This window comes from Canis aureus, chromosome 16 (genome assembly GCF_053574225.1).
Source record: "Canis aureus isolate CA01 chromosome 16, VMU_Caureus_v.1.0, whole genome shotgun sequence".
NCBI classification, from domain to species: domain Eukaryota; kingdom Metazoa; phylum Chordata; class Mammalia; order Carnivora; family Canidae; genus Canis; species Canis aureus.
In genome coordinates, this window is record NC_135626.1 from 38,158,789 (window position 1) to 38,186,627 (window position 27,839).

At 39.6% G+C, this 27,839-nt stretch overlaps 1 protein-coding gene across 1 annotated transcript; it reads right to left on the minus strand.

Moving 5' to 3' along the window:
* On the minus strand, positions 1–27,833 carry MED1 (mediator complex subunit 1). Its single transcript, XM_077853051.1, has 17 exons — positions 27,596–27,833; positions 25,426–25,532; positions 22,249–22,327; positions 20,004–20,058; positions 19,768–19,900; positions 19,047–19,075; positions 16,269–16,340; positions 15,774–15,848; positions 15,177–15,250; positions 14,128–14,217; positions 12,434–12,545; positions 11,447–11,571; positions 11,067–11,185; positions 9,044–9,245; positions 6,960–7,055; positions 6,740–6,845; positions 1–3,539 (listed from the first exon to the last, which is right to left on the minus strand). The coding sequence occupies exons 1-17, from the start codon at positions 27,618–27,620 to the stop codon at positions 287–289; spliced, it is 4,752 nt and encodes a 1,583-aa protein (XP_077709177.1). The 5' UTR covers positions 27,621–27,833; the 3' UTR covers positions 1–286.
* Positions 27,834–27,839: the final 6 nt, after the last annotated feature.

Here is a 27,839-nt window from a genome sequence, read left to right on the forward strand (position 1 = left end):
CCTCCCTTTCATAAGCAAGTATTTTAACTTTTTTTTTTTTTCTTTTTTTCTCTGGCAAAGGAAAAAGTGATTCTTGGTAACCAGAATCAAACCCTATGGTCTCTTTAGTAGGGTCTGGCTATGCCTTTCTAAATTCACCCAGCTCGGTGTCAAAGCTATGCCATTTAAGATTCCTAGCATATTCTTAAACACAAAATCAGACCTGTCTGACTCACCCCTTAATGGTGGTTTGCCTATAAACTTATTAGTTTTTCTCTGGCCATTTGTGTCTTAAAAAGTTAGGTTCCTAATTGCCAATCAGGGCCACATCCATAAGATCATCATCTTCCTCCCCAATCATAAAGTCAGGGCTGAGCCTTGAGGGCCTGTCTGTAGATAAAATTGTGTTGCTTGTCATAGACAAGGACTGGTCTGAAGAGATGGGTGACTTAGACCAACTCTCTGGCTTGATGCTATGAGATTTTTTCTTGTCCCGGTCTTTGTCACGGTCCCGGTCTCTATCTTTGTCTTTTACTTTCTTCTTTTCTTTTTTGTGCTTCTTATGCTTTTCTGTGCTATATTCTGGAAGAGGTCGGATACCATCATCTGAGCTCGGACTGTTCTGATAAGATTTCTCTGCTATGGAGGAGCCTGACTCACTTTCACTGTCCAGATTCTGGGGGGTATATGCTGGTGACTTACTATGGCTAGGAGAGCCACGCTCATGCTTTGGAGTGGAACCACTGATGAGTGGAGAGCCATAGTTTTTGGAAGAGGCCATCTGAGGTCTGAGCCCTTCTCCACTACTTTCCCCAGGTTTCTGCAAAGTCACTTTGGCTTTAATGCTGGGGGAACCCCCATCATGCTTGCTGATGATAATTTTTGCCACACCTGTGCTCCCCACATTTTTTGACTCTGAGGTCTTCTTAGACGAATCCACTGAACCCCCCGAGGTGGAAACCTTGGATTTTTCTTTATCACTTTTCTCACGCTTACCCTGGAACTCTCCTCCTGACATGTTATGTTTGGAGGACATAGGATGGCTAGAAGAATTTGTGCTCACTCCCATCTGGCCATCCATCGGGTCTTCACCTCCAGGGCCACTGGTGACAACCCCATGCTTCAGTTTATCTATGACGGCTGTTAAGGACGGCTTCTTATTTCTGCTGGGGGATTTCCCTTTGGAACTCCCGTGCTGGTTCTGAGAGGATGACATGGAAGAGCCACTTGAGGAAAAGGAAGAGGAAGATGCTGTACAAGAATTAGATGATGGGGGAGTTTTCTGAGACAATGAGCCTGAAGATCCTAACCCTGAAGATGACTTCATGCCAGTGCTTGAACTACTTCCAGACATATGAGAACCACCAGAACCTGAACTGATGGGGGACTTGGCTTTAGAAGATGGGGGAGTCCCAGGAACAGGCTTCATTGGAGAGGCAAGCTTATCAGAGCCTCCAGGTGGCCTTGAATGAGAAGGGGATATGTTTGGTTTACTTAAAGAAGGATTCATAAGTGATGATGGCTTCCCTTGAGGTTTCATCTTGGTGCTGCCGGAGCCACTGCTCAGTCCATGCTTGGTAATGGGAGAGGAGCCTGGCTTCCCCCCAGACTGGGATGAATTTTTGGACTGACTAGATCCAGAAGACCCTTGGCTAGAATATACACTGCTACTTAACTTGGAACTTGATGAACCTTCTGATTTACTGCTTTTCATCTTGCCTGAGTTGGAAGCAGAAGAGGAGGAAGAAGAGGAGGAAGAATGGCTATGGTGGCTTTTACTGCCTGAGGAAGACACAGAACCACTGCTGGTATACTGACTGTGGGATGAGGGCTTGCCCACCATCACGGTACCTTTAGGAATCTGAATAGTGATTTTGGGAATAGGTGGTGTGGCAACACCTGGGGGAGTCTGTGATCTTCCTGAACTGCCTGGTGATTTGGATCCACCCGTACTGGTAGGTGGAGTGAAAGGTCGGTTAGAAGAACTGTGAGATGGAGACTTTCCTTCAGTGTCTGCCTTCTTCCGCTTTGGAGGCTTATCTTTGCTTTTGCCATCATTAGAAGGGGTCCGACTACGCTTCCCTGGTTTGCTATCTAATCCTGGCCCTGACAGACTACTGTTACTGGTGCCATTGCCTTCCTTTACTCGTTTTTGAGTCTTTTCTTTCCCTAAGTCCCCAGTAGTCAATAAAGGACTCTGGCTACCACTGTGATGCTCCATAAGATCTGCAGGACCTAAAGCCTTACCAGCCACTGCTATAATACTGAAATCAACTGTGTCAGCTTGGCTATTGCCTTTAAACTTAGTCTCCCCATTATCACCTCCAAGCATTGGCACCCCCAAAGTATTCAGTGCCTGAGATGCAAATCCTTTGAAATCATCATTATCTCCGCTTTGGCTGCTTTCATCAAAATATTCTTCTCCAAAACCACTTTGGCTCTGGCTGTTCAACAAATCAGGATTAAAATCTACTCCATCAGGAAAAAAATGATTTGTAGGAGAGTCACTACTAGGGCTACCAGCAGCATCTGCAATTAGGTCAGCTGGATCTGTGTATGGATTTTCATTATTATTGGTTTGAAAGACATCAGGGTCAAAGAGAGCACTCTGAGAATGCCCAGAGCTTGAAGAATCTCGAACAGGGGTGCCAATGGGTGGACAATCGTCATTAGTGCTGGGAAGCTTAGAGGCTTCTTCTGCAATGTCTGAAAGGATATCAGTTACATCTGGGCCAATGCTGTCTGAACTGGATAGTCGGACCATCCTTTGAATACTGGGTTGGGGGTGAGGTACTGGTTGCGGGTAAGTTGTTGGGGGAGTACTACACTGGCTTGGAGCTGGAGTGATGTGTGGCGTATCCAGCGTGTCTGCTGTCATGTTGACATCAAAGATAGGGTTCTGTGAGTCAACATCCATTGAAAATAGCTCCCTCTGAAAGTCATCTTCAGTCTGGTGCTTGGGTTTGTCAGGTGGTAATCTTGATGACTTCTTCTTCTTTGTCTTGTTGCTTCCCGGGCATATTTCCATCCGGGGTGAGCCGGAAGAAGAGTTCTGCCTTTCTAAAGGGCTGCTTCCATAAAGGGTTGAGAAATCCTGGGCAGGGTTATCTTTAAGAAGGTTCATGAGCATCGGGTGGTTCTTGGTGTTGCCGGCCATCGAAGAGACAGGTGGCGGCGTGTGATGAGGAGGGGTCGGACTCGAGCCAATGGTAGACCCCCCGTTCCCTGTGATTTGCAACAAACTGGTAAGAATTGGGTTCTGAGACACCTTGCTGAAGTCCTCCCCATGGCCCACCGACTCATGCCGATCTTTGATGCTCATGCTCATATTAAACAAGGTGGTAATGGGACCCCCCGGAAAGGTGTTGGTTGGTGTAGTGGTACCACTCATTGGGTTGTTGCCTGTGGTCATGCCATACCCTGGGCTGCTAGCCGGGGGCAGGTTCTTTTTCACCATGTCTTCAACTGTCTCTGCAATGAGGGACAGTGCTGGGGTGTCGGCCTGAATGGTTTCAGCTTTCCTCCGAATAGCCCTCATCGTCACAGGGATGGACATACATCTGTAAGATAAGATAGAAAAAACAAAATCAGCAATGTATTAGCTGCTGAAAGAAAACAATTTTTATTTGGGAAAACAGGCTTTAATTCTGCCTGAAATTCAGATATGTACTCAGAGGTTTACAGTAAGGAATTTTCAGGTAAGGCAAGTAACCGGTAAGACAGAAATAGTTCTATAAAATGCTGGAGCATTGGGCAAATTCATTCTAAAAGGAATCTGTACCAGTAGGCAATCTTAACCTCTTTTAAAGCACTACCCAAAACAAACCAACCACAAAGTCCAAATTACATGTCATACTAAACCAAAAGAAAACTGGTAATAATGAACTCAGTAAGAAAATGCCCTCCTGGGGCGCCTGGGTAGCTCAGGTGGTTAAGCATCTGCCTTCAGCGCAGGTCATGATCCCAGGGTCCTGGGATCGAGCCCCACATCAGCTCCCTGCTCAAAGGGGAGTCTGCTTCTCCCTCTCCCTCTGCCCATCCCCCACCACCTTGTTCATGCTTGCTCTATCACTCTCTCAAATAAATAAAATCTTTAAAAAAAAAAAAAGCCCTCCTTTTAGGACTTCACATGTGATTAATGGGATATAATATTTACCTTAATTAATGAAACACTAGAAAAAGCTCTTGAACCATCAAGTTCTAAACCTTAATGGCAAAAAATAATAATAATAATAATAAAAAACTAAACCTTAATGGTGGGACACCTGGGTGGCTCAGCGGTTTAGCGCCTGCCTTTGGCCCAGGGCATGATCCTGGAGTCCCGGGATCGAGTCCCACATTGGGCTCCCTGCATGGAGCCTGCATCTCCTCTGTGTCTCTGCCTCTCTTTCTGTGTATCTCATGAATAAATAAACTCTTTAAAAAATAAATCATAAAATAAAATAAAATAAAATAAAATAAAATAAAATAAAATAAAACAAAACAAAAATAAACCTTAATGGCTTAAAGCATCCCAAAGCTATATTGTGAAAGATGCTATTATTGCTCTAAAATCTTTATTATTAAAAAAAAAAAAAAAAAATCTTTATTATTTTTTTAAATGATTTATTTACTTATTTACATATGATATATATATAGAGAGAGAGGCAGAGACACAGGAAGAGGGAGAAGCAGGCTCCATGCCAGGAGCCCGACGCAGAACTCGATCCCGGGACTCCAGGATCGCACCTGGGCCAAAGGCAAGCGCTAAACCACTGAGCCACCCAAGAATCCCCTACAATCTTTATTATTTTAAAGCAAAGCACTTTTTATCTTATAGATAAGTTTAAAAACGTATTTTCGGGATCCCTGGGTGGCGCAGCGGTTTGGCGCCTGCCTTTGGCCCAGGGTGCGATCCTGGAGACCCGGGATCGAATCCCACGTCAGGCTCCCGGTGCATGGAGCCTGCTTCTCCCTCTGCCTATGTCTCTGCCTCTCTCTCCCTCTCTCTCTGTATGACTATCATAAATAAATTAAAAAAAAAAAAAAAAGTATTTTCGAAAACACTTTGCTCTAGAACATTTTAGCAACTTTTCTTAAAGAGACCAAAATAGTAGTATTTTAGGATTTTGAAAATCACATGGTTTTTGTCCAACTATTCTGCCATCTTAGCTCGAAAGGCACCACAGACAATATATAGGGGTGCCTGAGTGGCTCAGTCGGTTAAGTGTCCCAATTCTTGATTTTACCTCAGGTCATGATCTCAGTGTACTGAGATCAAACCCCACATAAGACTTCCCACTCAGTAGAGAGTCTGCTTAGGATTCTCTCTCCTTCTAACCCCCACCCACCCCTCAAATTCTCTCTAAAAAATAAATCTTAAAAAAAGAAAAAAAAAAGGAGACAACATATAAATGAACAAACATAGCTATGTTCCAATAAAATTTATTTACAAAACAGGCCACAAGCATCAGCTCTAGAAAAATCTCAAAATTACATATTAATGTTTCTGGGAAGCTGACTAGCTTAAAGTATCTTCCTACATGCCACCATTTGATATATTACATATGTTAAAAAGTGATGCAGTAGATAAGTAAAAAAAAAATCTAGGGGCTCAGTTGGCTAACCATCAGTCTTTAGCTCAGGTCATGATCCCAGACTCCCGGGATCAATACCCATGTCAGGCTCCCTGCTCAGCGGGTAGTCTGCTTCTCCCCCCTCTTTCTGGCTGTCCCCCTGGCTCCTTCTCTTTCTGCCTGTCTATCTCACTCTCTATCTCAAATAAATAAATAAAATCTTTTTTTTTTTTTTAGATTTTTATTTATTTATTTATTTTAATTTATTTTTTATTGGTGTTCAATTTACTAACATACAGAATAACACCCAGTGCCCGTCACCCATTCACTCCCACCCCCCGCCCTCCTCCCCTTCTACCACCCCTAGTTCGTTTCCCAGAGTTAGCAGTCTTTACGTTCTGTCTCCCTTTCTGATATTTCCCACACATTTCTTCTCCCTTCCCTTATATTCCCTTTCACTATTATTTATATTCCCCAAATGAATGAGAACATATAATGTTTGTCCTTCTCCGACTGACTTACTTCACTCAGCAATAAATAAAATCTTAAAAAAAAAAATCTACATCTTATTTCAGGTATTTCCTTCCTAAAAGAATCCTATACCAACCTAAAGTTACTCTACCTTACTTCCTATTACTCCCATGATGGTATTTAAAAAACTAAAGCTTGGGGCAGGCCAGGTGGCTCAGTGGTTTAGCGCCGCTTTCAGCCCAGAGCCTGATCCTAGAGACCCAGGATCGAGTCCCACAACAGGCTCCCTGCATGGAGCCTGCTTCTCCCTCCGCCTGTGTCTCTGCCTCTGTCTCTCATTAATAAATAAATAAAAACCTTAAAAAAAATAAAAAACTAAAGCTCACATTGCTTTTGAATCCCAAAGCAGAGAAAGGTGAATTCAAAACAGTGACTACATGCTTCCCTCCTGGGCAGCCCCAGTGGCGCAGCGGTTTGGCGCCACCTGCAGCCTGGGGTGTGATCCTGGAGACCCGGGATCGAGTCCCACATCAGGTTCCCAGCGTGAAGCCTGCTTCTCCCTCTGCCTATGTCTCTGCCTCTCTCTCTGTGTCTATGAATAAATAAATAAAATCTTTAAAAAAATAAAAAATAAATAAATGCTTCCCTCCTAAATTTCCATTCACTTTAATACTGAAAACAGTGTTTCTTATACCCCTCTAAATGGGAGTCTGATGGAAAAGAGCCAGTGCTACCTTTGAACAACTTTGGCAATGAAGTCATCTGTGCAGATGAGTGCATCTGACAGCCCCTTGTACAGTTTACAGCTCACATGTGTTGAGTCCTGCACATCCATTACCACTGAAAGACAAAACATATAGGAGTTGAGAGAAATTCAGCTTCTGACTTTCCAAAAAGAAGATAAAGAGCCCAAACTACTGCCCTAAGAAAAGAGCTAGCCCCCTCAAAACTCACCACACACCAGGGAGTCATTCACAGGGTGCTGAAAAGATACGCTAAAACGGGACTCTGAGAGAGGACACACTTCAAATTGGAGGAGCCCAGGAGAATCTAAAAGGCAAAGAAAAAGATCATAAAATAATCAAATATAAGACTAAATCCTAATAAATAATAATCCCTAAGTATACAGAACATCATTCTCAGTCTCCTTAGAAACTAAATCCTATACATTTTTTACATGCAAAACTACTATATCATTCACAGGTGATAGAATGAATCCGATTCCAAAAAATATGTCAGCTTGTTATAAATATTCCAAACAAATAAGTAACTAAACTTCCACTTTCTAAAATGAAGGCCATTTAATCCCTAAATTGTTAAAGACCTTGACAGATACAAATGTCTTGCCTTGAAAGTGAATTCTGAAAATAAACGTGGCCAAGAATTTTTTATTCTATTTGATAAGAAGACCTCCAGAATCTCTGCCATAAACCCTGCTTTCTATCAGTGTTTGCAGAGGTTAGTTATGTGGCCCATAGTTTGGTAAATATGGATGTAGGGGCTATAATCTAAAATGATATCCTTGAAGCAACTAGGTGACTCAGTTGGTGAAGCAGCTGACTCTTGATTTCAGCTCAGGTCATGATCTCAGAGTCCTAGGATCAAGCCCCGAGTCAGGCTCCATCCTCAGCAGGAAGTCCTGCTTGAGGAGTCTCTCTCCCTCTCACCCTGCTTGCATTCTCTCTAAAATAAATATATAAATCTTTAAATAAATACAATTCTATCCTTATGTCAATACACATATATCCAACTATCATCATAGGTTCCTAAGCCAAATACACTGGCAGCCCCAAGACAAGGATCACATACTTTCTTGCGGGAAAGCACACATCTCTGCAGGACTAACTCTGACTATCTTACAAAAACTAATTTTCAGGGATGCCTGGGTGGCTCAAAGGTTGAGCTTCTGACTTGGGCTCAGGGCGTGATCCTGGAATCCTGGGATCGAGTCCCACACTGGGCTCCCTGCATGGAGCCTGCTTCTCCCTCTGCCTGTGTCTCTGCTTCTCTGTGTCTCGAATGAATGAATGAATGAATGAATGAATGAATAAATAAATAAATTAATTAATTAATTAAAAAAAAAAAAAAAACTAATTTTCAGATGCTCTGAAACTACTTGGAAAATTCTCCCAGGATTCAAGTACACGAAATAGAAGGGCCATAAGCACACTTGCACATGCTCTGTGTCATTACTGTAACTCTAAAATTTCTCATTTCTAAAGCAGTTCTTATTCCAAAAAAGGTATCTCCTGATTTACCTTCCTTGTTTCATTTTGCCTGCCATTCATACATCTCTATTACTGAAGTGTTTTACGATTAAGGTAAAAAAATTAACTGCAGTTAATTAGAGTTGCCAAAATTCTCATCAGTATTTTAACAGCAAACTGTGTTTGAAAAATATCAGCATTCCAGAATCCAGGGAGAAAAAAAAGGTCATGGGTCTTACTCCCTTTTAAGCTACATGCTTAAGTTCCCCAAAGAATGAGGACAGGAAACATACTCAGGCAAGACTAAAAGCTAGGAAGCATTGTCCTAACAACCTAAAATGTAGATCTCAAGGAATAGTCTCTGGGACACATGGCAGAGCATATGACTCTTGGTCTCAGGGTTGTGAATTACAGCTGCACTGCGTGTAGAGATTATTTAAAAAGAAAAAAAAAAGAAATCTCTTCCCACAGCATCCCTTCTACCTTCTATAAGGCTCAGGCACTTAGATACCTAATTATATCACCGTATGCAGAAAAAGAGTAAGTCCATTGCAAAAAACACTGGTTTCCAAATCCCAATTTATAGATTGGTTCCATCATAATTATATGTGGAGCTTAAACTAGATTCCCAACTCCTCCCCACTGAGATTCTAATTCAGTTCACTTGTGAATGGAAACCAGTTATAAAAGTTCTACAGATTAAAAGAAAAAAAAAAACAGACACACAAAAAACAAAACTCTACAGGTGATATGCTAAGCCAGCAAATTAGAGAACCAGGAGAGCAAACAGTTTCCATTTGCCAGTAAGTATATCAAGAGGAAAGGCAGTACCTTCTTTCAGAATAGTTCTTTTGACACAACTTCCTATTAGGGTGTTATAAGCCACTTGATGTCTGATCAGATTTAGGATAAGAGGAACTCGGCCAGGGTGCTGAAAGGTGATTTTGCTAACTAGGGTTCCCTGTAGACTTCGGCCATCTGGAAGAGGAGCATCCTTGTTGAGGAAATAGCAGTGCTGCTGACCTGGAAGAGCCTGGCAAAAAGAACAAAGCAAATGAACACTATCAACTCACCCAACATACTCCAACCACAAAATAACCTGGGAAAAACCCCTACTCCTCAAAAATCAGCAACAGTTTCTCATTGGACAATAAAATTCCACAGTGAATTCTTTGGTCAGCTAATGTTATAAATGCCAATTACTCACTTGGCTGAAAAAACCCCTCTTCTATAAATGTTCTATTAGTGGTTTCTTAACATAGCTAACAAAAATTACCTCAGAAATCTGTATAAAAGAGGTTCCTGAACCCTAAGTGCAAAATCCGTATTTTTTAAAAACTTTTTACTTATTTTTATTTATTTATTCATCATGAGAGACAGAGACAGACAGAGACACAGGCAGAGGGAAAAGCAAGCTCAATGCAGGGAGCCTGATGTGGGACCCGATCCCGGGACTCCAGGATCACGCCCTGAACTGAAGGCAGACGCTCAACCACTGAGCCACCCAGGGATACCCCAAAATCCGTATTTTTAATAAAACACTCCGTATAATATAATTGCAATACAGAATTTTGGAACTACTACTTTAGTCTAGACCATCCTCAAACATTCAAATAAATTCAAGTCCAGATGAGGTTTTAGACCTTCCTTAATTTATTCATTCTAGCACTTTCTTCTCTGTATGTACTTAAAGGATCTTGTCAGATTATAAGCTCATTACACTTGAAAGAATGAAACATTAATGGGCAGCCCCGGTGGCTCAGTGGTTTAGCACTGCCTTCAGCCCAGGGCGAGATCCTGGAGACCCGGATCGAGTCTCACGTCAGGCTCCCTGCATGGAGCCTACTTCTCCCTCTGCCTGGGTCTCTGTCTCTCTCTCATGAATAAATAAGTAAAATCTTAAAAAAAAAAAAAAAAAATTAAGAATTCTTAACATCGGGCAACCCAGGGGGCTCAGCGGTTTAACACCACCTTTGGCCCAGGGCGTGATCCTAGAGACCCGGGATTGGGTCCCGCATCGGGCTCCCTGCGTAGAGCTTGCTTCTCCCCAACTGTGTCTCTGCCTCTTTCTCTGTCTCTCATGAATAAATAAATAAAATCTTAAAAAACAAAAACAAAAACAAAAAAACCCTTAACATCTGGGACGCCTGGGTGGTTCAGTGGTTGAGTGTCTGCCTTGGCTCAGGATGTGATCTGGGATCCGGGATCAAGTTCCACATTGGGCTCCCTGCAGGGAACCTGCTTCTCCCTCTGCCTATGTCTCTGCCTCTCTGCTTCTCTCTCTCTCTCTCTCTCTCATGAATAAATACAATCTTTAAAAAAAAAAAAAAAGGAAAAAAATGGGAAAAAAAAAAGAATTCTTAACATCTACTTAGAAGCTTATCAAAGTTCAGGATACCATTAAGAGACTTCATCTGAGGGATCCCTGGGTGGCACAGCGGTTTGGCGCCTGCCTTTGGCCCAGGGCGCGATCCTGGAGACCCAGGATCGAATCCCACATCGGGCTCCCGGTGCATGGAGCCTGCTTCTCCCTCTGCCTGTGTCTCTGCCTCTCTCTCTCTCTCTCTCTGTGACTATCATAAATAAATAAAAATTTAAAAAAAAAAAAAAAAAAAAAAAGAGACTTCATCTGAAATTTTGGCCATGAAATATACATTGTTATTTCCTGACTTGGAAGCTCATGCTCTTTTTCTTCAGTATGTTTCAGAAATTTCTGTAATTTCCTGCCTGAATGAGAAACTAGGATATGATCCAGTAGTCCAAAAGAATGTTCCTGACCTCAGTAATCCTATAAAGGAAGATTCTGATCTCGGGTTCAAATATAATCTACGACAATCTATGGGGCCTTACTTACAGCATAAAATCTCATGTTGTGATTCAAAGGTATGGGGTCAGGGTCCTTTGACAGCTCAAACTGAGTGATCAGTTCATAGAGGGGTACATAAGTTGGTTGAGTTTCAAACAATGGAATTCCTGGAAAAATAAGAATCAACATAATGATCACAATAACATCAAAATGTTGACAGCTCAGTTTTCCCTTCATGACTTCTATTTCTTTCACCCATTTATTGAAAAAGTACTTATTAAGCACTTACTAATACAAAACATCATGACATTTATACCCATCAGTATTTTTTCGAGGCCTGCAAGACTGAAGAGGTCTAAGATCATCTGAATTTGAAGTTTGTTTTTCACATTTTTAACAAGAATTAATGCTTGATGCTTAAAACTCACCTGTGCAGTTCTGAAGTTTCTGAACAAATGCTCTAGATACTGGGATTGGTTGGGGAAATTTCAAGAAGAAACAGGCAGGAAGATCAACACTGTTGGCACTGGTGATTGAGGAGAAGGAGGGGGTCCTTCAAAAAAAAAAAAAAAAAAAAGAAGAAGGGGGTGGGTTGGATTTTGACTTGATATAAAAATGAAAAATCTAAACATCCATTCTAAGACATGTCCATATCATTTAACAAAAGCCTATCAAAAGTTTACTCTTTTGAGGCACCTGGTTGACTCAGTCAGTAGAGCATTCAACTCTTGATCTTGGGGTTGAGTTTGAGCCCCATATTAGGTGTAGAGATTAAATGTTTTTTAAAAAGTTCACTTTTGGGGAGCTTAGGTGGCTTAATCGGTTGAGCATCTGACTCCGGATGGCTCACTTAAGCAACTGACTCTTGATTTCAGCTCAGGTCATGATCTCAGGGTTGTGGATCAATCTCCATATTCAGTGCAGTCTACTTGTCCCTCTTCCTCTGTTCCTCTCTCCTGCTCTCATGCACATGTGCACTCTCTCAAATAAATAAATGATAAATCTTTAAAAAAAAGTTCATTCTTTCAACTTTCTTCCCCCAGTTTCAAAACATCCTATTTATTAACCCTTAAGTATTTAATCAAGCATCTATCTTGAGCTTGAGCTATTATCTGGAACACCAAATCAATACAAGTCCCATGATCAACAGAAGAAAAAAAAAAAGAACCAGTCAATAAACCAGTGGATTTAGTATAGTTCTTCTCTTTCTCTCTCAGGATAGATAATCTGTTCTATATGTTCAGAGAAGAACATTCAAATTGATATTGAAGAGAGAAATTAAATGAATTTTTTAAAAAAGCCAATCTCCAAAAAGTCAAGTGAGAAAAGAGGCAAGTGAAAGTAATAACTTGTTTCATACTGGCTTGAAGCTGAAAAAAATGAACTTTGCTATGCTAGAATTGTATTTAACTTACCATTTGTTGTCAACTGGATGTGACCCCATAATTAATGGTGCAATTGGGAGTTTATACATAGCAGATGTTCCTTCAATTGTCACTGATGCGTTCATGCCCAATGATCGAGGAACTGAGAAAAGGAAAGAAAAAAGGTACTCTCTCCAAAGTAACACAAATAAATAAGGATCTTCACATTTAAAAACAAAAAACAGGCTTAACTTCCGCATAATTTGTCTGTCATAATTTGTCAGATACTGTAATACCTATATGACTTAGAAATGTGAGAAGCTATCTTCTACAACCTATATTTCTGTCAGTAAGTAAAGCAAAATATAAGAAACAATGCAGTCCAAAGAAAAAAAAATTTTAAAGACTCATTACCAACATTTATTTTCTCCAATTCCAGAATTCATTTAAATAGAATTAGGATTATAGAACAGTCAACAACTAAAGTTATAAGGGGACCAAATGAGGTATTAGGCCATTTCCCACTGTTTTAGTGTATTAAAATGGAAATAGAGGGGCGTGTGGGTGGCTCAGATTCTTGATCTCATCTAAGGTCTTGATCTCAGGGTTGTGAGTTCAAACTTCATGTTGGGCTTTCTCATTCTTCTAATGAGAAAAAAAAATTTTTTTAAATGCAAACAGAAGGGACGGCTGGGTGGCTCAGCAGTTTAGCACCTGCCTTTAGCCCAGGGCGTGATCCTGGAGTCCCAGGATCGAGTCCCACATCAGGCTCCCTGCATGGAGCCTGCGTCTCCCTCTGCCTGTGTCTCTGCCTCTCGTTCTCCATGTCTCTCAAGAATAAACAGATAAAGGGATCCCTGGGTGGCGCAGCTGTTTAGCGCCTGCCTTTGGCCCAGGGCGTGATCCTGGAGACCTGGGATCGAATCCCACGTAGGGCTCCCGGTGCATGGAGCCTGCTTCTCCCTCTGCCTGTGTCTCTGTGTCTCTGCCTCTCTCTCTCTCTCTGTGTGACTATCATTAAAAAATATATATTTTTTTTAAAAGAATAAACATAAAATCTTTAAAAAAATGCAAATAGAAAATAACATCCATTATTGTATTTTTTAGTAAGTTGGCTAATCTCTTCACCTTTAAAGTAATAATTAAAGGGGATTGTTTTAGGTCAAATGGTTTATACCTTTTCATTAATTCATTTACTCCAGTGTAACACCAAATCAATACAAGTCCCATGATCAACAGAGGAAAAAAAAAAGAACCAGTCAATAAACCAGTGGATTTAGTATAGTTCTTCTCTTTCTCTCTCAGGATAGACAATGTGTTCAAAAGCACCTATTAAGCTTTATATTATTATGTATGTGTATGTACACATGTATCTGTACTTAAGAGTATTTGTGTGTGTGTGTCTCAGATTCAAACTCTTGATAGAAACAGCAAACCTTCGGGGCAGCCTGGGTGGCTCAGTGGTTTAGCGCTGCCTTCAGCCCAGGGCCTGATTGTGAAGACCCAGGATTGAGTCCCATGTCAGGCTCCCTGCATGGAGCCTGCTTCTCCCTCTCCCTCTCTGCCTCTCTCTCATGAATAAATAAATAAAATCTTAAAAAAAAAAAAAAAAAATGAAAAAAACAGCAAACTTTGGTAGAAAGTAGCAAATCAGGAAATACACAACCAGGCTTGGACATTCAAATTATTTTAAATATTCTTAAAACATTGAAGAAAACCTTCAATTGCTTTTCAGTCAGTCTTACCATTATTCTCATGCAAAATGATGGGAGATGTAGTCTTATCATCCAGCAGGTCAGAAGGAGAGGCATAGTACTTCAAGTTCATTAAATGACCTACGAAAAATAAAACATCACTATTTTTATCAAATAAAGAAAAACATTCCAATTTCTACAAAACTATATACGAGAAAATCGTTTCACAGATTAGAGGACTTATGCTCCAAAACAATTTATGAAATATGATGGAAGAAGAAGTACTGATTCTAGTAGCAACAATTTACTTTGCAATTTAAAAATGTAAGTGGGGGAAGGCAGGTATTAACACTTTAGAAACCATTTAAAAATACACAAGTGACTGCTAATTTTCTCCCTCTGCCTATAAATCCAAGGTAAAAAAATTAATGATTTGACCCCTTAACTAAAACAAAACATTTTTCCAGATGCCTAGATGGCTCAGTCAGTTAAGCAACTGACTCTTGATTTCAGCTCAGCTCATGATCTTGGCTCCGTGCTCCACAGGGAGTCTGCTGAAGATTCTCTCTCTCCCTCTGCCCCTTCCCCTGCATACATGCACTGCCAGACTCGCTGGCTCACTCTCTCTCTCTCTCTCAAATACATAAATCTTTTTAAAAACAAAATAAGGGATCCCTGGGTGGCGCAGCGGTTTGGCGCCTGCCTTTGGCCCAGGGCGTGATCCTGGAGACCCGGGATCGAATCCCACATCGGGCTCCCTGTGCATGGAGCCTGCTTCTCCCTCTGCTTCTGTCTCTGCCTCTCTCTCTCTCTCTCTCTCTGTATGACTATCATAAATAAGTAAATAAATAAATAAATAAATAAATAAAAACAAAAACAAAATAAATAGGGTGCCTGGGTGGCTTAGATGGTTAAGCGTCTGCCTTCAGCTCAGGTCCTGAGATCAAGCCCCACATCGGACTCCCTGCTCAGCAGGGAGTCTGCTTCTCCGTCTCCCTCTACCTGCCCCTTGCTTGCACATGTACTCTCTCTAATGAATAAAATCTTTAAAAATAAATAAAATAAAATTTTTTCTAAGTAAGCAAAGTAGGATCACATACCCCCACTTCTTGGAGTAAGATAGCCAACACTTCCATGAAGAATCTTATCCAAGGGACCAGCATTGGTTGCTTTCCTGTGAGACAAATAATCTATGTTTGCTTGTATTAAAGTCCTGAAGGTATCAGTGCACAATGTGCTAAAGAGAAGCTGTTAAAAGTCTTAGAAGTATTGTAATGACTTGTCTTGTAACTGGGCATATACCAATTGTATTTCACTTCGAAGGTAGAGATTTTTTACAAGTATAAACCAGTAATATGGTGAACAAAAATTACAACTAGACTATTATTTATCAGATATAAGGCCAGGTTTGACAAGTTTTCCAATAAAACTGATGGAATACCAACCAACGACTCAGACATTGAGAAAATGGAATGCAATAAAAGTAAAAGGAGATGGAGAAGATATATGATATAGATAAAATACATAAAAATATGCACCTTAAATATAATACAGAACCCTAGTAACCCTCTAGATGAAAAGCTTTAAGAACAAAGTATCCAAAAATAATAATAATAAAAAAAATAAAAATTAAAAAAAAAAAAAAGAACAAAGTATCCAGAAGGCTCATATAGAATTGATACCTTAGCCAGTCTTACCAATACATAACTGCCATTTTAGATAGATCCTGTTCTAAGGATTGGAGAGCCAAGTACATTTTAGTCTTCAGTTTGCTAGAAAGTAGATGAAGAGAACAAGAGTTAAAAAGTTGAAAAATACACACATACAAAAATTAACACAGCCTAGTGGGCAATTCTGTTTGAAAGAGCCAAGCTAATTAACAGAATCCCAGGTAGGTTAAAAATAAAAATAATGAGCCAGTTCCACAACAGCTAATTTTTTTTTCAGCTTAAAAATCAATGTGTTGAAGACATCTCAAGGATTATAGTCTCATTTAGCATTATATCCATTAACATAGACATTATTTATTTAAAATACCTTCAAAAGATATAAATTGGAAGCTATAAGTTGTCAGTATAAGAAGAAATCACAAACAAGATAGGGCAAAAGACTTGGCAACTTTCTAAGCACAAGATGGTTTACAACTATACTGATTTTTCCAACAAAAGCAAAAAAAATTAAAAAATACTTACTTGTCCCCTGGAAGGTTATAAAGATTAACAAGACCCTTAAGGTGCTTAGAAAATTCATCAAAATTTTTTTCCCTATAAGGAGTTCAGGGGAGAGGGAAGAGAATAAAATATATAATTATTACTCAGCTTAATGCAAAGTACCAAAAATCATGGCAATATAAAACTAATTTTAATAATTTGCTTTACTCTTTTTTTCCCCCAAAGTTTTCTAGAATCAGTCAAAAGTAGCAAAAGAAAATGTTTTCCTAGGACAGCCCCGGTGGCTCAGCAGTTTAGCGCCGCCTTCAGCCCCGGGCCTGATCCTGGAGACCTGGGATCGAGTCCCACGTCGGGCTCCCTGCATGGTGCCTACTTCTCCCACTGCCTGTGTCTCTGCCTCTCTCTCTCTCTTTCTCTCTCTTTCTGTCTCTCATGAATAAATAAGTAAAATAAAATAAAATAAAATAAAATAAAGAAAATGTTTTCCTTTCTCTACCCCATTTATCTGGAGAAGGTGCTCATAAGCATGATAAAAGATAGTAAAAAAGACCTAATAATTCATATACTCCAATAATTTGATCCTAAGTGATAAGACTTGGCTTAAATAAAAACACTTTGTTTTCCTCTTAATATGTAACTGAGATGACTGGATGTCATGAGGAAAATAAACTTTTGATTGGAGAGGAAATGCAAGTAAATAAATTGGGAATATAGAACACTTCCATGTATGTATATGACAATCTAAGAGCAGAGAGGAAAATGAACACTGGGAGACAGAGAGGAGACCTAGAGAAAGTAAGAGGAGTACTGTGGAGGCAAACGACAATTCTACAATGTTCCTATGACTGGACTTGCCCCAGGAAAAAGAAACTACTACCTAGACCCCTCGCTTCCTAAAACCCATTATTCAGGCTTGGATTCTTAGTCAACTGAGTTATGTGGGCTGGCTCAAGAATACAACACAACTCAACAATTCTAATTATCTTTATCTTTTTTCAAACTTAAAAAAAATGTCTCTTGAAAGCTAAATTGCCCTAACAATGTCAGATATTTGGTCAGGCATATACTAAGCAGATATTGAACACTTACTGCCCAAAATGCCATGAAAACAGTAAAAAGGGCAGCCCCAGTGGCCCAGTGGTTTAGCGCCGCCTTCAGCCCAGGGCGTGATCCTGGAGACCCGGGATCGAGTCCCGCGTCGGGCTCCCTGATGGAGCCTGCTTCTCCCTCTGCCTGTGTCTCTGCCTGCCTCTCTCTCTCTCTCTCTCGAATAAGTAAAAAAAAAAAAAAAAAAAAAAAAAAAAAACCACAAGAGCAATAGCCAAAATACCCCTTACCTTAGGATCACGATCTATACAAAGCAACTACAAATAGCATGTAAAGGCTAATATTCTTTCTGAGCTTCTCACTTCAAAGTAAGCTTACAAGTTAATTTTAAAACACCACCGGTTCGTAAATTGGTGGTCTCCTACTCTAGATTAGAACCAGAAATACTGGCTTTCTGGACTATTCTAGCAACACACTTTTGCTAGACTTAATTGATTCAATTAAGTCATAAAAAATGCTATTTTCATATTGCATTGCAGTTTTTAAAAGGTGGTTCAAATTTGGTGCTTTTGGTTATGAATACATTAAAATGATCACTGCAAAGTCTGAGTATAAAACTTTCCTCAATATTAACATCTTAAGACACTTCCATGAAGTATCTGAGAACTTTGCTATATTTAAGACATAAAATTAATGTAATGACTTTCTCAAAATCCCAGAAAGTAAATTTTCACTCAATTTAAAAGGAAAGGATAATCCAGAGGGAAATGCCATCAACTGCTAAGAAACTTTTTAAGTCTAGCATTTTTACTATGATGGGAGTTTATTACATAAATACTTTAAATGTAAAACAATTTTTCTCAAAGCGAATAAAAGTTCTTTCCATGTATAGACTCAAGTTTCTCAACCCTTAGCTGATTTAATAATTAAGTTCTATTTATTTTTGTTGCACACAGAATTCTTGAAGCTAGGTCAGTAGTTTTCAACCAGGAATGATTTTGCCCTCCAGGGAAAATGTGATGATATCTAGAGATATTTTTGATTGTCATGGGTCAGGAAATACTGACTAGTGGCGAGAGATCAAGGATGCAGTTAAACATCCTACAGTGCACAGGGCAGCCCCCTAGAGCAAAGGATTTTCCAATCCAAACTGTCAATACTACTAAGATTGAGAAATCCTGGGATAGATGGAGTAGGTTAAAAAGCCAAGCTAAGTCAATTCTGAAAGTGAACAAATACAGATGCTGAAAATCCTGATCCAAAAAAAATATGTTCCTCAGAAGAGTAACTTTTTTTTTTAATGATTTTATTTATTTATTCATGAGATACAGAAGCAGAGATACAGGCAGAGGGACAAGCAGGCTCCCCACAGAGAGCCTGATGCGGAACTCAATCCTAGGACCCCAGGACATGACTTGAGCCAAAAACAGCCACTCAGCCACTAAGCCACTCAGGCGTCCTCAGGAGAGTAACTTCTGACCAACCTCAAGACTGACTTATAGGGGTGTCTGGGTGGCCCAGTCAGCTAATCGTCTGCCTTCGGCTCAGGTCGTGATCTCAGGGTCCTGGAATCAAGCCCCACATCAGGCTCCCCATTTAGTGGGGAGCCCACTTCTCCCTCTGCCAATCCCCCTACTTGTGCTGTCAAGTAAATAAATAAAATCTTAAAAAAAAAAAAAAAAAAAAAAAAAACAAGCCTAGCTACAAAGAATTATGTGCCAGTATCAGGGTATATAAATGTCATTTGCTTACCTTAGCTGCTGTACAAGTTCTGGACAGCTCTGAAATTAAAGAAATCACATTAAAACTTTAAACTACTTTAAGGCCTCTGAAAACATCAAAAATTTTTCTGTTTTGTTAAGAGCATATGCTTTATAACAAAAACATTAAAACTACAAAAAATCCTTACATTAAAATATCAAAAAGCATCTTCTTCCTACTTAATAAACCATAGGGTTGAGGTGGGAAATTAAATCTCAAAATATATGAAATAATTTATAAAGGAATCAACTTTCAGGAGCTTGTTTGAAACATTAGGACCTCTCTTTAAGTCCATATTCAATTGTCTGTTTACAAATATTAAATGTTCATCTCTATTACAGGATTTTTCAGAGACGTTAGCTATGTATAAGATTATCTGTCCTTGATTATTAGCTCTTTGAGGATAGGAACTTTAAGTTATTTATTTCTGTATCCCCAGCACCTATTGTTCAATTGCGGCTCATGTTTGTTGATATGAAATGGAAAGTGTTCCTCTAGTGTCTCCACTTGTCGAAGCCTTTGGATGATGTCAGAGATGGACCCATGTTATTCTAAATTCTAGAGCTATTGATAGTATAGCCCATCACATCATCTCTACAGTGGCTCATGAAAAAACCTAAACCCAAGCTATTTCAAACCCCAACAATTCATTTTAAAATTAATGTCCCTAAGTAAACCCCACAGATTCCAGTGAAATATCAACAACACATACCACAGGATTCTCCCCATGGTGAGCCACTTTTACATCACAAAGCTGTCCTGCAGGATCTAACTGCACTTCCACATAGAACATATCTGACGTGATGTAACATTCAGTGCCACTGGCACTGAGATGAGAGCCCAGTCTAGCAGGAACAAATCAAAACAAAAATTAATAGAAGACACATAAATAAAGCCACCCAAAGTCAACACTAAGTTAAATACTTCTGCCTGTGATAGACTACTTACCCATTCTGTCTTGCTATAGACTCCAAGCGGTCAGTCATTGCTGGTAAAGATGTTACTAGGAAAGGGTAAAAAAAAAAAAAAAAGAGAAAGAAAAAAAGAAAAGAAAAGAAAAGAAAAGAAAAGAAAAGAAAAGAAAAGAAAAGAAAAGAAAAGAAAAGAAAAGAAAAAAAAAGAAAGAAATCACAAAACGCTCCAAACACTTAAATTTTATTCTTCAAAGACTGAAATATCCTAAAGAGTATATCCATCCTTCCAAGTCATTACATTCAATAGTTCAAATGCTTGTTAATTTGAACAAGTTCATTAGTAAGACTTAGTTGTGACCTAGGCAGTAGTAAGGGTCCAAAAAAAGATATATTTAGGGGTGGGGCACCTGGCTGGCTCAGTTAGTAGAGCATGCAACTCTTGATTTTGGGGTCATGAGTTGGAACCTCATGTTGAGGGGAAGGGGCCTTACTTTAAAAATCTATTTTTAAAAATTGTTGGACCTTTCTCCTCTTCCTTTTGCGTTGCTCAATTAGGACAAGTTATCTTTAACTTCAAAAAGACACCTGTATCTGCTAATGCTAGAATAAAGAAGATTAATATCAAAACCAAACCAACATAAAAACAAATATTCAATATTCACAGCAGCATTATTATTTCTAAAGGTGAAAACAAACCAAATGTCCATTCATGGGTGAATGTAGAAATAAAATGTGGTATGTACATACAATTATTTAGCTTTTTTAAAAAAGGAAATCCAGATACATGCTACAACATAGATAAACCCTGAAGACAGTAGGCTATGTGAAAAGCTAGTCACAAAAGGACAGATACTATTTGATTCCACTTATATGAAGTATCTGGAGTAGACAAATTCTTACAGACAGAAAGCAGAATGATGGTTACCAGCAGTTGAGGAGAGGGAGAAAGAAGTTATTGTTTAGTAAGTACAGAGCTTCAGCTTAGAAAGATGAAAAGGTTCTGAAGATGGATAGTGGTGGTGATGGTTACACAACAATGCGATGGACTTAACGCCACAATTTTTTTAAAAAGTACCATCCTCTGTCTCTACATATTTCCAGATTGGGAAGGGCTACCAGAGTTTTTCAATATGCAGACTCTATGTTGAGTTGGAAGAAGCAAAAGTAGGATCTTCTACATTTTGATGAACTAAACAAGGATTCTTAACCATAGAGAAGAAAATGTTAGGAGGGGCGATGAAGGTTGTAGGAGCCCACTCTCAAACTTGAGATCTCAAAGGACACCCAAGGGAGAAAAAAAAAACAGTATTCAACTGAATGAGGCTCCTTTGTGATGGATCAGAGTCAAATCTGTTTTTACTTTCATTCTCCCACAAAACACACAAAACTAGTCATTATAAGCATGGATATTCAAATTCATGATTTAAATGTTATTTGCTTTCCTGACCTGAAAACACTGTCCATAAACAATGTAAAAATCTTTTATTAAAGTTAAAATGTCGATCTTCTCATTACAAGTTCATTAGAAGAGAACATATGAAGGAAAAAAAAGAACTTTCCCTTGCTAACTTATGGTTGGTTACCTTCCATCAATTATCTTTTGAATTTCTCACAGCCTCCAAAATAGATAAAAAATATATGTTTCGGGGATCCCTGGGTAGCTCAGCGGTTTAGCACCTGCCTTTGGCCCAGGGCGTGATCCTGGAGTCCTGGGATCGGGTCCCGCATCGGGCTCCTGGCATGGAGCCTGCTTCTCCTTCTGCCTGTGTGTGTGTGTGTGTGTGCGTCTCTATCATAAATAAATAAATCATATATATATATATATACACACACACACACACACACACATACATATACATATATATATGTATGTATGTTTCGGGGATCCCCGAGTGGCTCAGCAGTTTAGCACGTGCCTTCAGCCCAGGACATGATCCTGGAGTCCTGGGATCAAGTCCCGCATCGGGCTCCCTGCATGAAGCCTGCTTCTCCCTCTGCCTATGTCTCTGCCTCTCTCTCTCTCTCTCTGTCTCTCATGAATGAATAAATAAAATCTTAAAAAATAAATAAATAAATATATAAATAAATATATATATTACATATATATATATGTTTCAAGAGTTCAGGTAGGAACTCATCTCAACTCCATAGTAAAAGCAAGAGCATGCCTTGAATAGAAAGTTGATCTATCCCAATTTACATTACTTATGTAAGTATAAAACAGTCTTTTTAAAAAATTGGGCATTCTAAAAAAGCATATTTTAAACATGTTTACAAACCTTTGAGAGCTTTCTGCAAAGTCTCCAAACAGCTGACCAAATGTTGGTGCCCTCCAGAACTCATCACAACTCTCTTCTCCTGTATTAAGTAGGAAAACATAAGGTAAAACTGACCAAGCCAACAGTGTTTCAAGTAAAGGTACTTATTCTAGTAGCACTATTTCAGGATAATCTACACACTACATGCTATAGTCTGTATACTCTATATTCTCTATATACTCTAGATAATCTATAGACGCCTGTTACTCTGTCCATTCAGCCACAGGAGGAAAAGTTCATAAACATGGATACATCTATATCCATATACATGAAGATAGAAAAAGGTATGCCCTAATCTTATTTTAATTAGGAAGATCAAGTACAATAAATAAGATCAGCCTCCTGCATCCTAAGTTTAGTCAGTTAAATGAGGAGGCTCAGGTGATTTGGCAGTTCCCAAATCTAACAAGGTGATTCGCATGTAATCTAAGAAATAAAATCAAGCTTAGTAAAATAAGATTGACTCTAAGAGGGCAGCCGCGGTGGCACAGCAGTTTAGCGCCGCCTGCAGCCCAGGGCATGATCCTGGAGACCCAGGATTGAGTCCCGCATAGGGCTCCCTGCATGGAGCCTGCTTCTCCCTCTGCCTGTGTCTCTGCCCCTCTCTCTCTGTCTCTGTCTCTATGAATAAATAAATAAAATCTTTAAAAAAAAAAAAAAAAAGATTGACTCTAAGAAACAAAGTGTAGTCCAGAAAAAGGGACTCCCAAAGAACAAAAGATTTAACATAGTTTTTTTTTTCTTTTTTTTTTTCTAATTTTTATTTATTAATGACAGTCACACAGAGAGAGAGAGAGAATGGGGCAGAGACATAGGCAGAGGGAGAAGCAGGCTCCATGCACCGGGAGCCCGACGTGGGATTCGATCCCGGGTCTCCAGGATTGCGCCCTGGGCCAAAGGCAGCCGCTAAACCGCTGCGCCACCCAGGGATCCCTGACATAGTTTTTCTAACCCTATCCAAAGAAGTTTCTCTCTCCAAAGGATTCCATTTCCTAGAAGTGTGAATAGTTTTAAGATACAAGGATAGCTTTTCAGGCTTTTCCATGGCCTAAATCCATCTCTCTTTGTTTTAATTCCACCTCACAAAACAAACATCTGATTAATTAATAATCTGGGTTCCCTTGTACCTTGAATAGATAAGGGGTTGCTCTGAACAGTGGATACCAATATTTTGGTAAGTGGAAAGATAAACTCTCTGTGGTAAATTAATAAATTGGCAGTCTGATTTACATTTTAATCTACTGAGATTTTGTTACTATTGCAGTTGTTGAAAATTCTTATAAGTCTTAATATATTAATAAAATTAGGTTTCTGATTCTGCAAAGTGAGAAGTAGACAGTGGAAGCTATGGTAACCAAACCAAGACTCCGGTTCCCCATGAGAGGGTCTTAGTAGCCACCTGGAATTTTTCTATCTCACAATGTCTCTTTAATGACAATATCATTTACAGAACAAATTTCAAATTAGAATATGGCTACTCTGTAACGTAAAATGAAAACCTCTGAATCCCCAAACTGCAAAAATTGCCTTTTATTAAGACATTAAACAAAACAATACAAAACAAAACCCCACATTCTATGTATGTAATCCTCAGCCAGAAGACATTCACACATTTGTCAAATTTGCAGTTACAGAAATCTTTTAGCAACACACAATTTAATATGCATTATCTCACTTGATTCTTCCAACAAAACTAGTGGAAAAGTAAACTGATACTCTGTGCCTCTGCATTCCAGATGAGGAAACTCAGAGTCAATAATTTGTCCAAAGTAAGTCTTTTGATAGCAAATTTAGTTCTTTTACTAGGGCTATACAGATATGATCATTTTATTATTTTTATTTTTTTTTAGATATGATCAGTTTTAACACTAATAAATCTACTAAACCGAACTTACTCTGTACTCAAAGTAAGATTTGGTGGGGAGGAGTGGAACTTTCATTGAAATATAAATAACATATACAAAAAAGGTATATGGCTCTTAAGTGAAAAGATCTATGAATTATCACAAAGTGAACACACCCATATAACACTGCCCAGGTCAAATCATTGAAGTTAAATTTTCCTGCATCATTTGACTACCACTGGAATCATGGATGAACTTTAAATAGCCAGTTCCTATGCCCTGTCTTCACTTAAGGGCTCCTGATACTGGCAAATGATTCAAAAAACAGTACTATAGAGGAAAAGGTAGACAGAGTGAACAGGTGAAGCTAATTAAGAATCAATCACAGGGATCCCTGGGTGGCGCAGCGGTTTGGCGCCTGCCTTTGACCCAGGGCGCGATCCTGGAGACCCGGGATCGAATCCCACGTCGGGCTCCCGGTGCATGGAGCCTGCTTCTCCCTCTGCCTGTGTCTCTGCCTCTCTCTCTCTCTCTCTCTCTCTCTCTCTCTGTGTGTGACTATCGTAAATAAATAAAAATTAAAAAAAAAAAAAAAAAAAAAGAATCAATCACAAACTCCAGGGAGGCCTGTGTGAGGCAGTCAGTTTAGCATCCAACTCTTCGTTTTGGCTCAGGCCGTGATCTCAGCCCAAGCACAGAGCCTGCTTGAGTCCTTCTCCCTCTCCCTCTGCCCCTCCCCCCTGCACTCATGCTCTCTTGAGCTCTCTAAAATAAATAAATATTTTTAAAAAATCAATTGTGGGATCCCAGGGTGGCTCAGCAGTTTGGCGCCTACCTTCGGCCCAGGGCGTGATCCTGGAGGCCCGGGCTCCCTGCATGGAGCCTGCTTCTCCTTCTGTCTATGTCTCTGCCCCTCTCTCTCTCTCTCTCTCTCTCTCTCATGAAAAATAAATAAAATCTTAAAAAAAAAAAAAATAAATTGCAAACTCTAGTAGAAGTATATATACAATGAAAATACTATTTCGTTAGAATCAAGTGGCTTGAGGTGCCTGGGTGGCTCAGTTGGTCTGACTCTTGATTTCGGCTCAGGTCATGATCTCAGGGTCCTTTAAGAGTCTCTCTTTCCTTCTCCTTCTGACCGACCCCCCAACCTACTCCCTGCCCACCTCTCTCTCTTTCAAAAAAACTGAGGAGATACCCTATAATAACTAGTTTGAAAAAAATTTACACAGGGAGCTTAGCTTATTAAATAATTATCTAAGCATAACACTTTATCCACTACATTAATCCTCACCATGACTTGACGCACAAGCTTAATGGTTTCACTCCAAGGTCTATTTTGGTTAAATTTTGCATGGAGCCGTTCCAAGAGAGAACTCATCTTACTCAGCTTCTCCGATTCTACGATATAAATCAGAAAACATTATTAGAAACTTTCCTTTCCAGACCTTCCACAATCTTTCTTGCAAAAAGAAACTCCCACACTTCAACCTGGTAAGAACTCAGCTGAAATATTTTTCAATACCATTTACTTCAAAACATACAAATTATTTACTTTTAATAACAAAATGACACAGAAATTGGGTTCTAAACTAATGAGCACCACAGAACATAACTGATTTCTATCCAGTCTTTTAATGAAAACCAAAAAAAGAACCACCTCTAACCATGTTTTGGGGTCAAGACTACAAGACTGTTTTGGGGTTAGTGACAAAATCATTTCATGATATGCATGAATCCCTTGCATGATATATGAAAAGCATACATTTGAACATGGCCTTACTTTGGTTAGTTGGTTTTCAATGTGAAATGCAGACTTTGATGTAATTCTAAGAGAACAATACAGAAGTATTATCAAGAAAATAGGCTGTATTTGCCATTTTCATTTTTCCTGTTTGAATTCAAACTAAAACTATATGGATAGGAAATATGTCAATGACTAAAGGATGAGCTTCTAGCAGAGCTAAGAGAAAGGTGGAAAAGTCCTCAGTTTCCTGGGCTATGAGTGAACAAAGATCTTATGCTCTCCAGCCTTCCTAATTTTTATTACTGAATTATAATTTTTATTTTTGAATTTTTGTTATTTTACTACTGAACTATAGCTTTATTTCTATTAAATTTTTTACTTTTGAAATATAGGTGATCCTTCCTCTAATTCTTACACTTCTTAGGACCTGTTCTAGAGACCACTGGCAATGCAAAAACTCAATACACCTGAGATGGTATCTGTGAAGGGGTGTGCGTAAGTTAACGTGGAAATAACCATCACAGAAAGCAAAATGAGATATGCTGTTAAAAACAGACACATTACAATTGAAACACAAAAAAGGAAAATCTCATTATTAGTTGTGGGGAGATTACAGAAAAGGTGACAGTTGATATTGGCATTGAAAGATAAATAATCTCAGCAATCAGAGTTAACGCAGTGACATTTTCTAAATCAAGATTCAAATTCCTTCCTCCAATGTCCTCATCTTCTGGAAAACCGGTTTGGGGACTGTTTCAGCCAGCTTACAGTTCTGGACACATTGTTGGCAATTCCCACTTTCAAGACTCATTCACACATGATTTTATGTGCTGGGGATATAGAAATGAGCAAACTAGACAAAATTCCTGCCTCATCAAGTTTCCATTTTACATTCACCAATCCTCTGCACCCAAGGAGTATACCTTTTTTCTTCCTCTCCTTTAAAATACTCCCCTCCCTTTTCCTTGAGAAGCCTGATGATAAATACTTTACACGAATGATCAAACACTTTTTGTGCCAGGTACTACACAACGATGCGTAAGACAAGGTGCTCAAAGTGGAGAAGATGGGTAAACATAATACAGTGATCCTTATTAACAAAACTATATCCAAAATGCTAAGGAAGCATTTAAGAGTGTAGGACTTTAGAGAATCTAAGTAAGGTTCCACAGAAAAGTTGTTTTTCAGCAGTTGTGAGTTAGTCCAGCCATTGAAAGGATGAAATTCAACGCATTTCATAAACATACAATAGTGTAAGTCTGGACATTGTAACGTTCCATGGAACTACTAGCTTTTAAAATCATAAGGTCCTAATCATTTCATTCACGCCAAAACATTCTCCGATATTTGACACACAGCTCTGTATTTTTTTAATGTCATTATTCAGATATCTCTTCTGAAACGAGGTGTAAGCAGGTTTTAGATTCACTCGCCTGGTCTTCCATCAACTTTAGGCTAAAAACGTTCCGAGGCCCAAGTGATTGTCCCTAGCTATGCAGGAAACCTTCATAGAAGTTGAGAGCCCCCATCACCCGAGACTCAGATCCTTGCATCACCAACGAAGGCACAGTCAGAAGCTATCCCGCCTCCTGGACTCCACGACCTCAGGAGCGTTGCCCCTGCAGAGGCATCGGGCCACCCCCCCCGCCAGCTCCTCTCACAGATTGGCTCCCCCAAGCTGCGTCCCGCCCCCTGCATTCCCCCTCAAGTCACTCACCCTCGGTTTCCCCCTGAGCCTTCATCCTGACGGTGGGGAGGTCCTGAGTCCTACACAAGAGGATAAACCCTTCCCCACCACTAACGAGGGAACCAAGTTGGTTCGGGCTCCCGGGACGCAGGGGACCAACCGTCCCCACTCTTCCCGGGAAGGCTCAGTCTGAAGTCCCCGGCGGCAAGAAGAGAAGGGCGCTCCCGGCCGCCGCCATCTTCCCAACGGAACTTCCCAAATATCGCGAGATTAA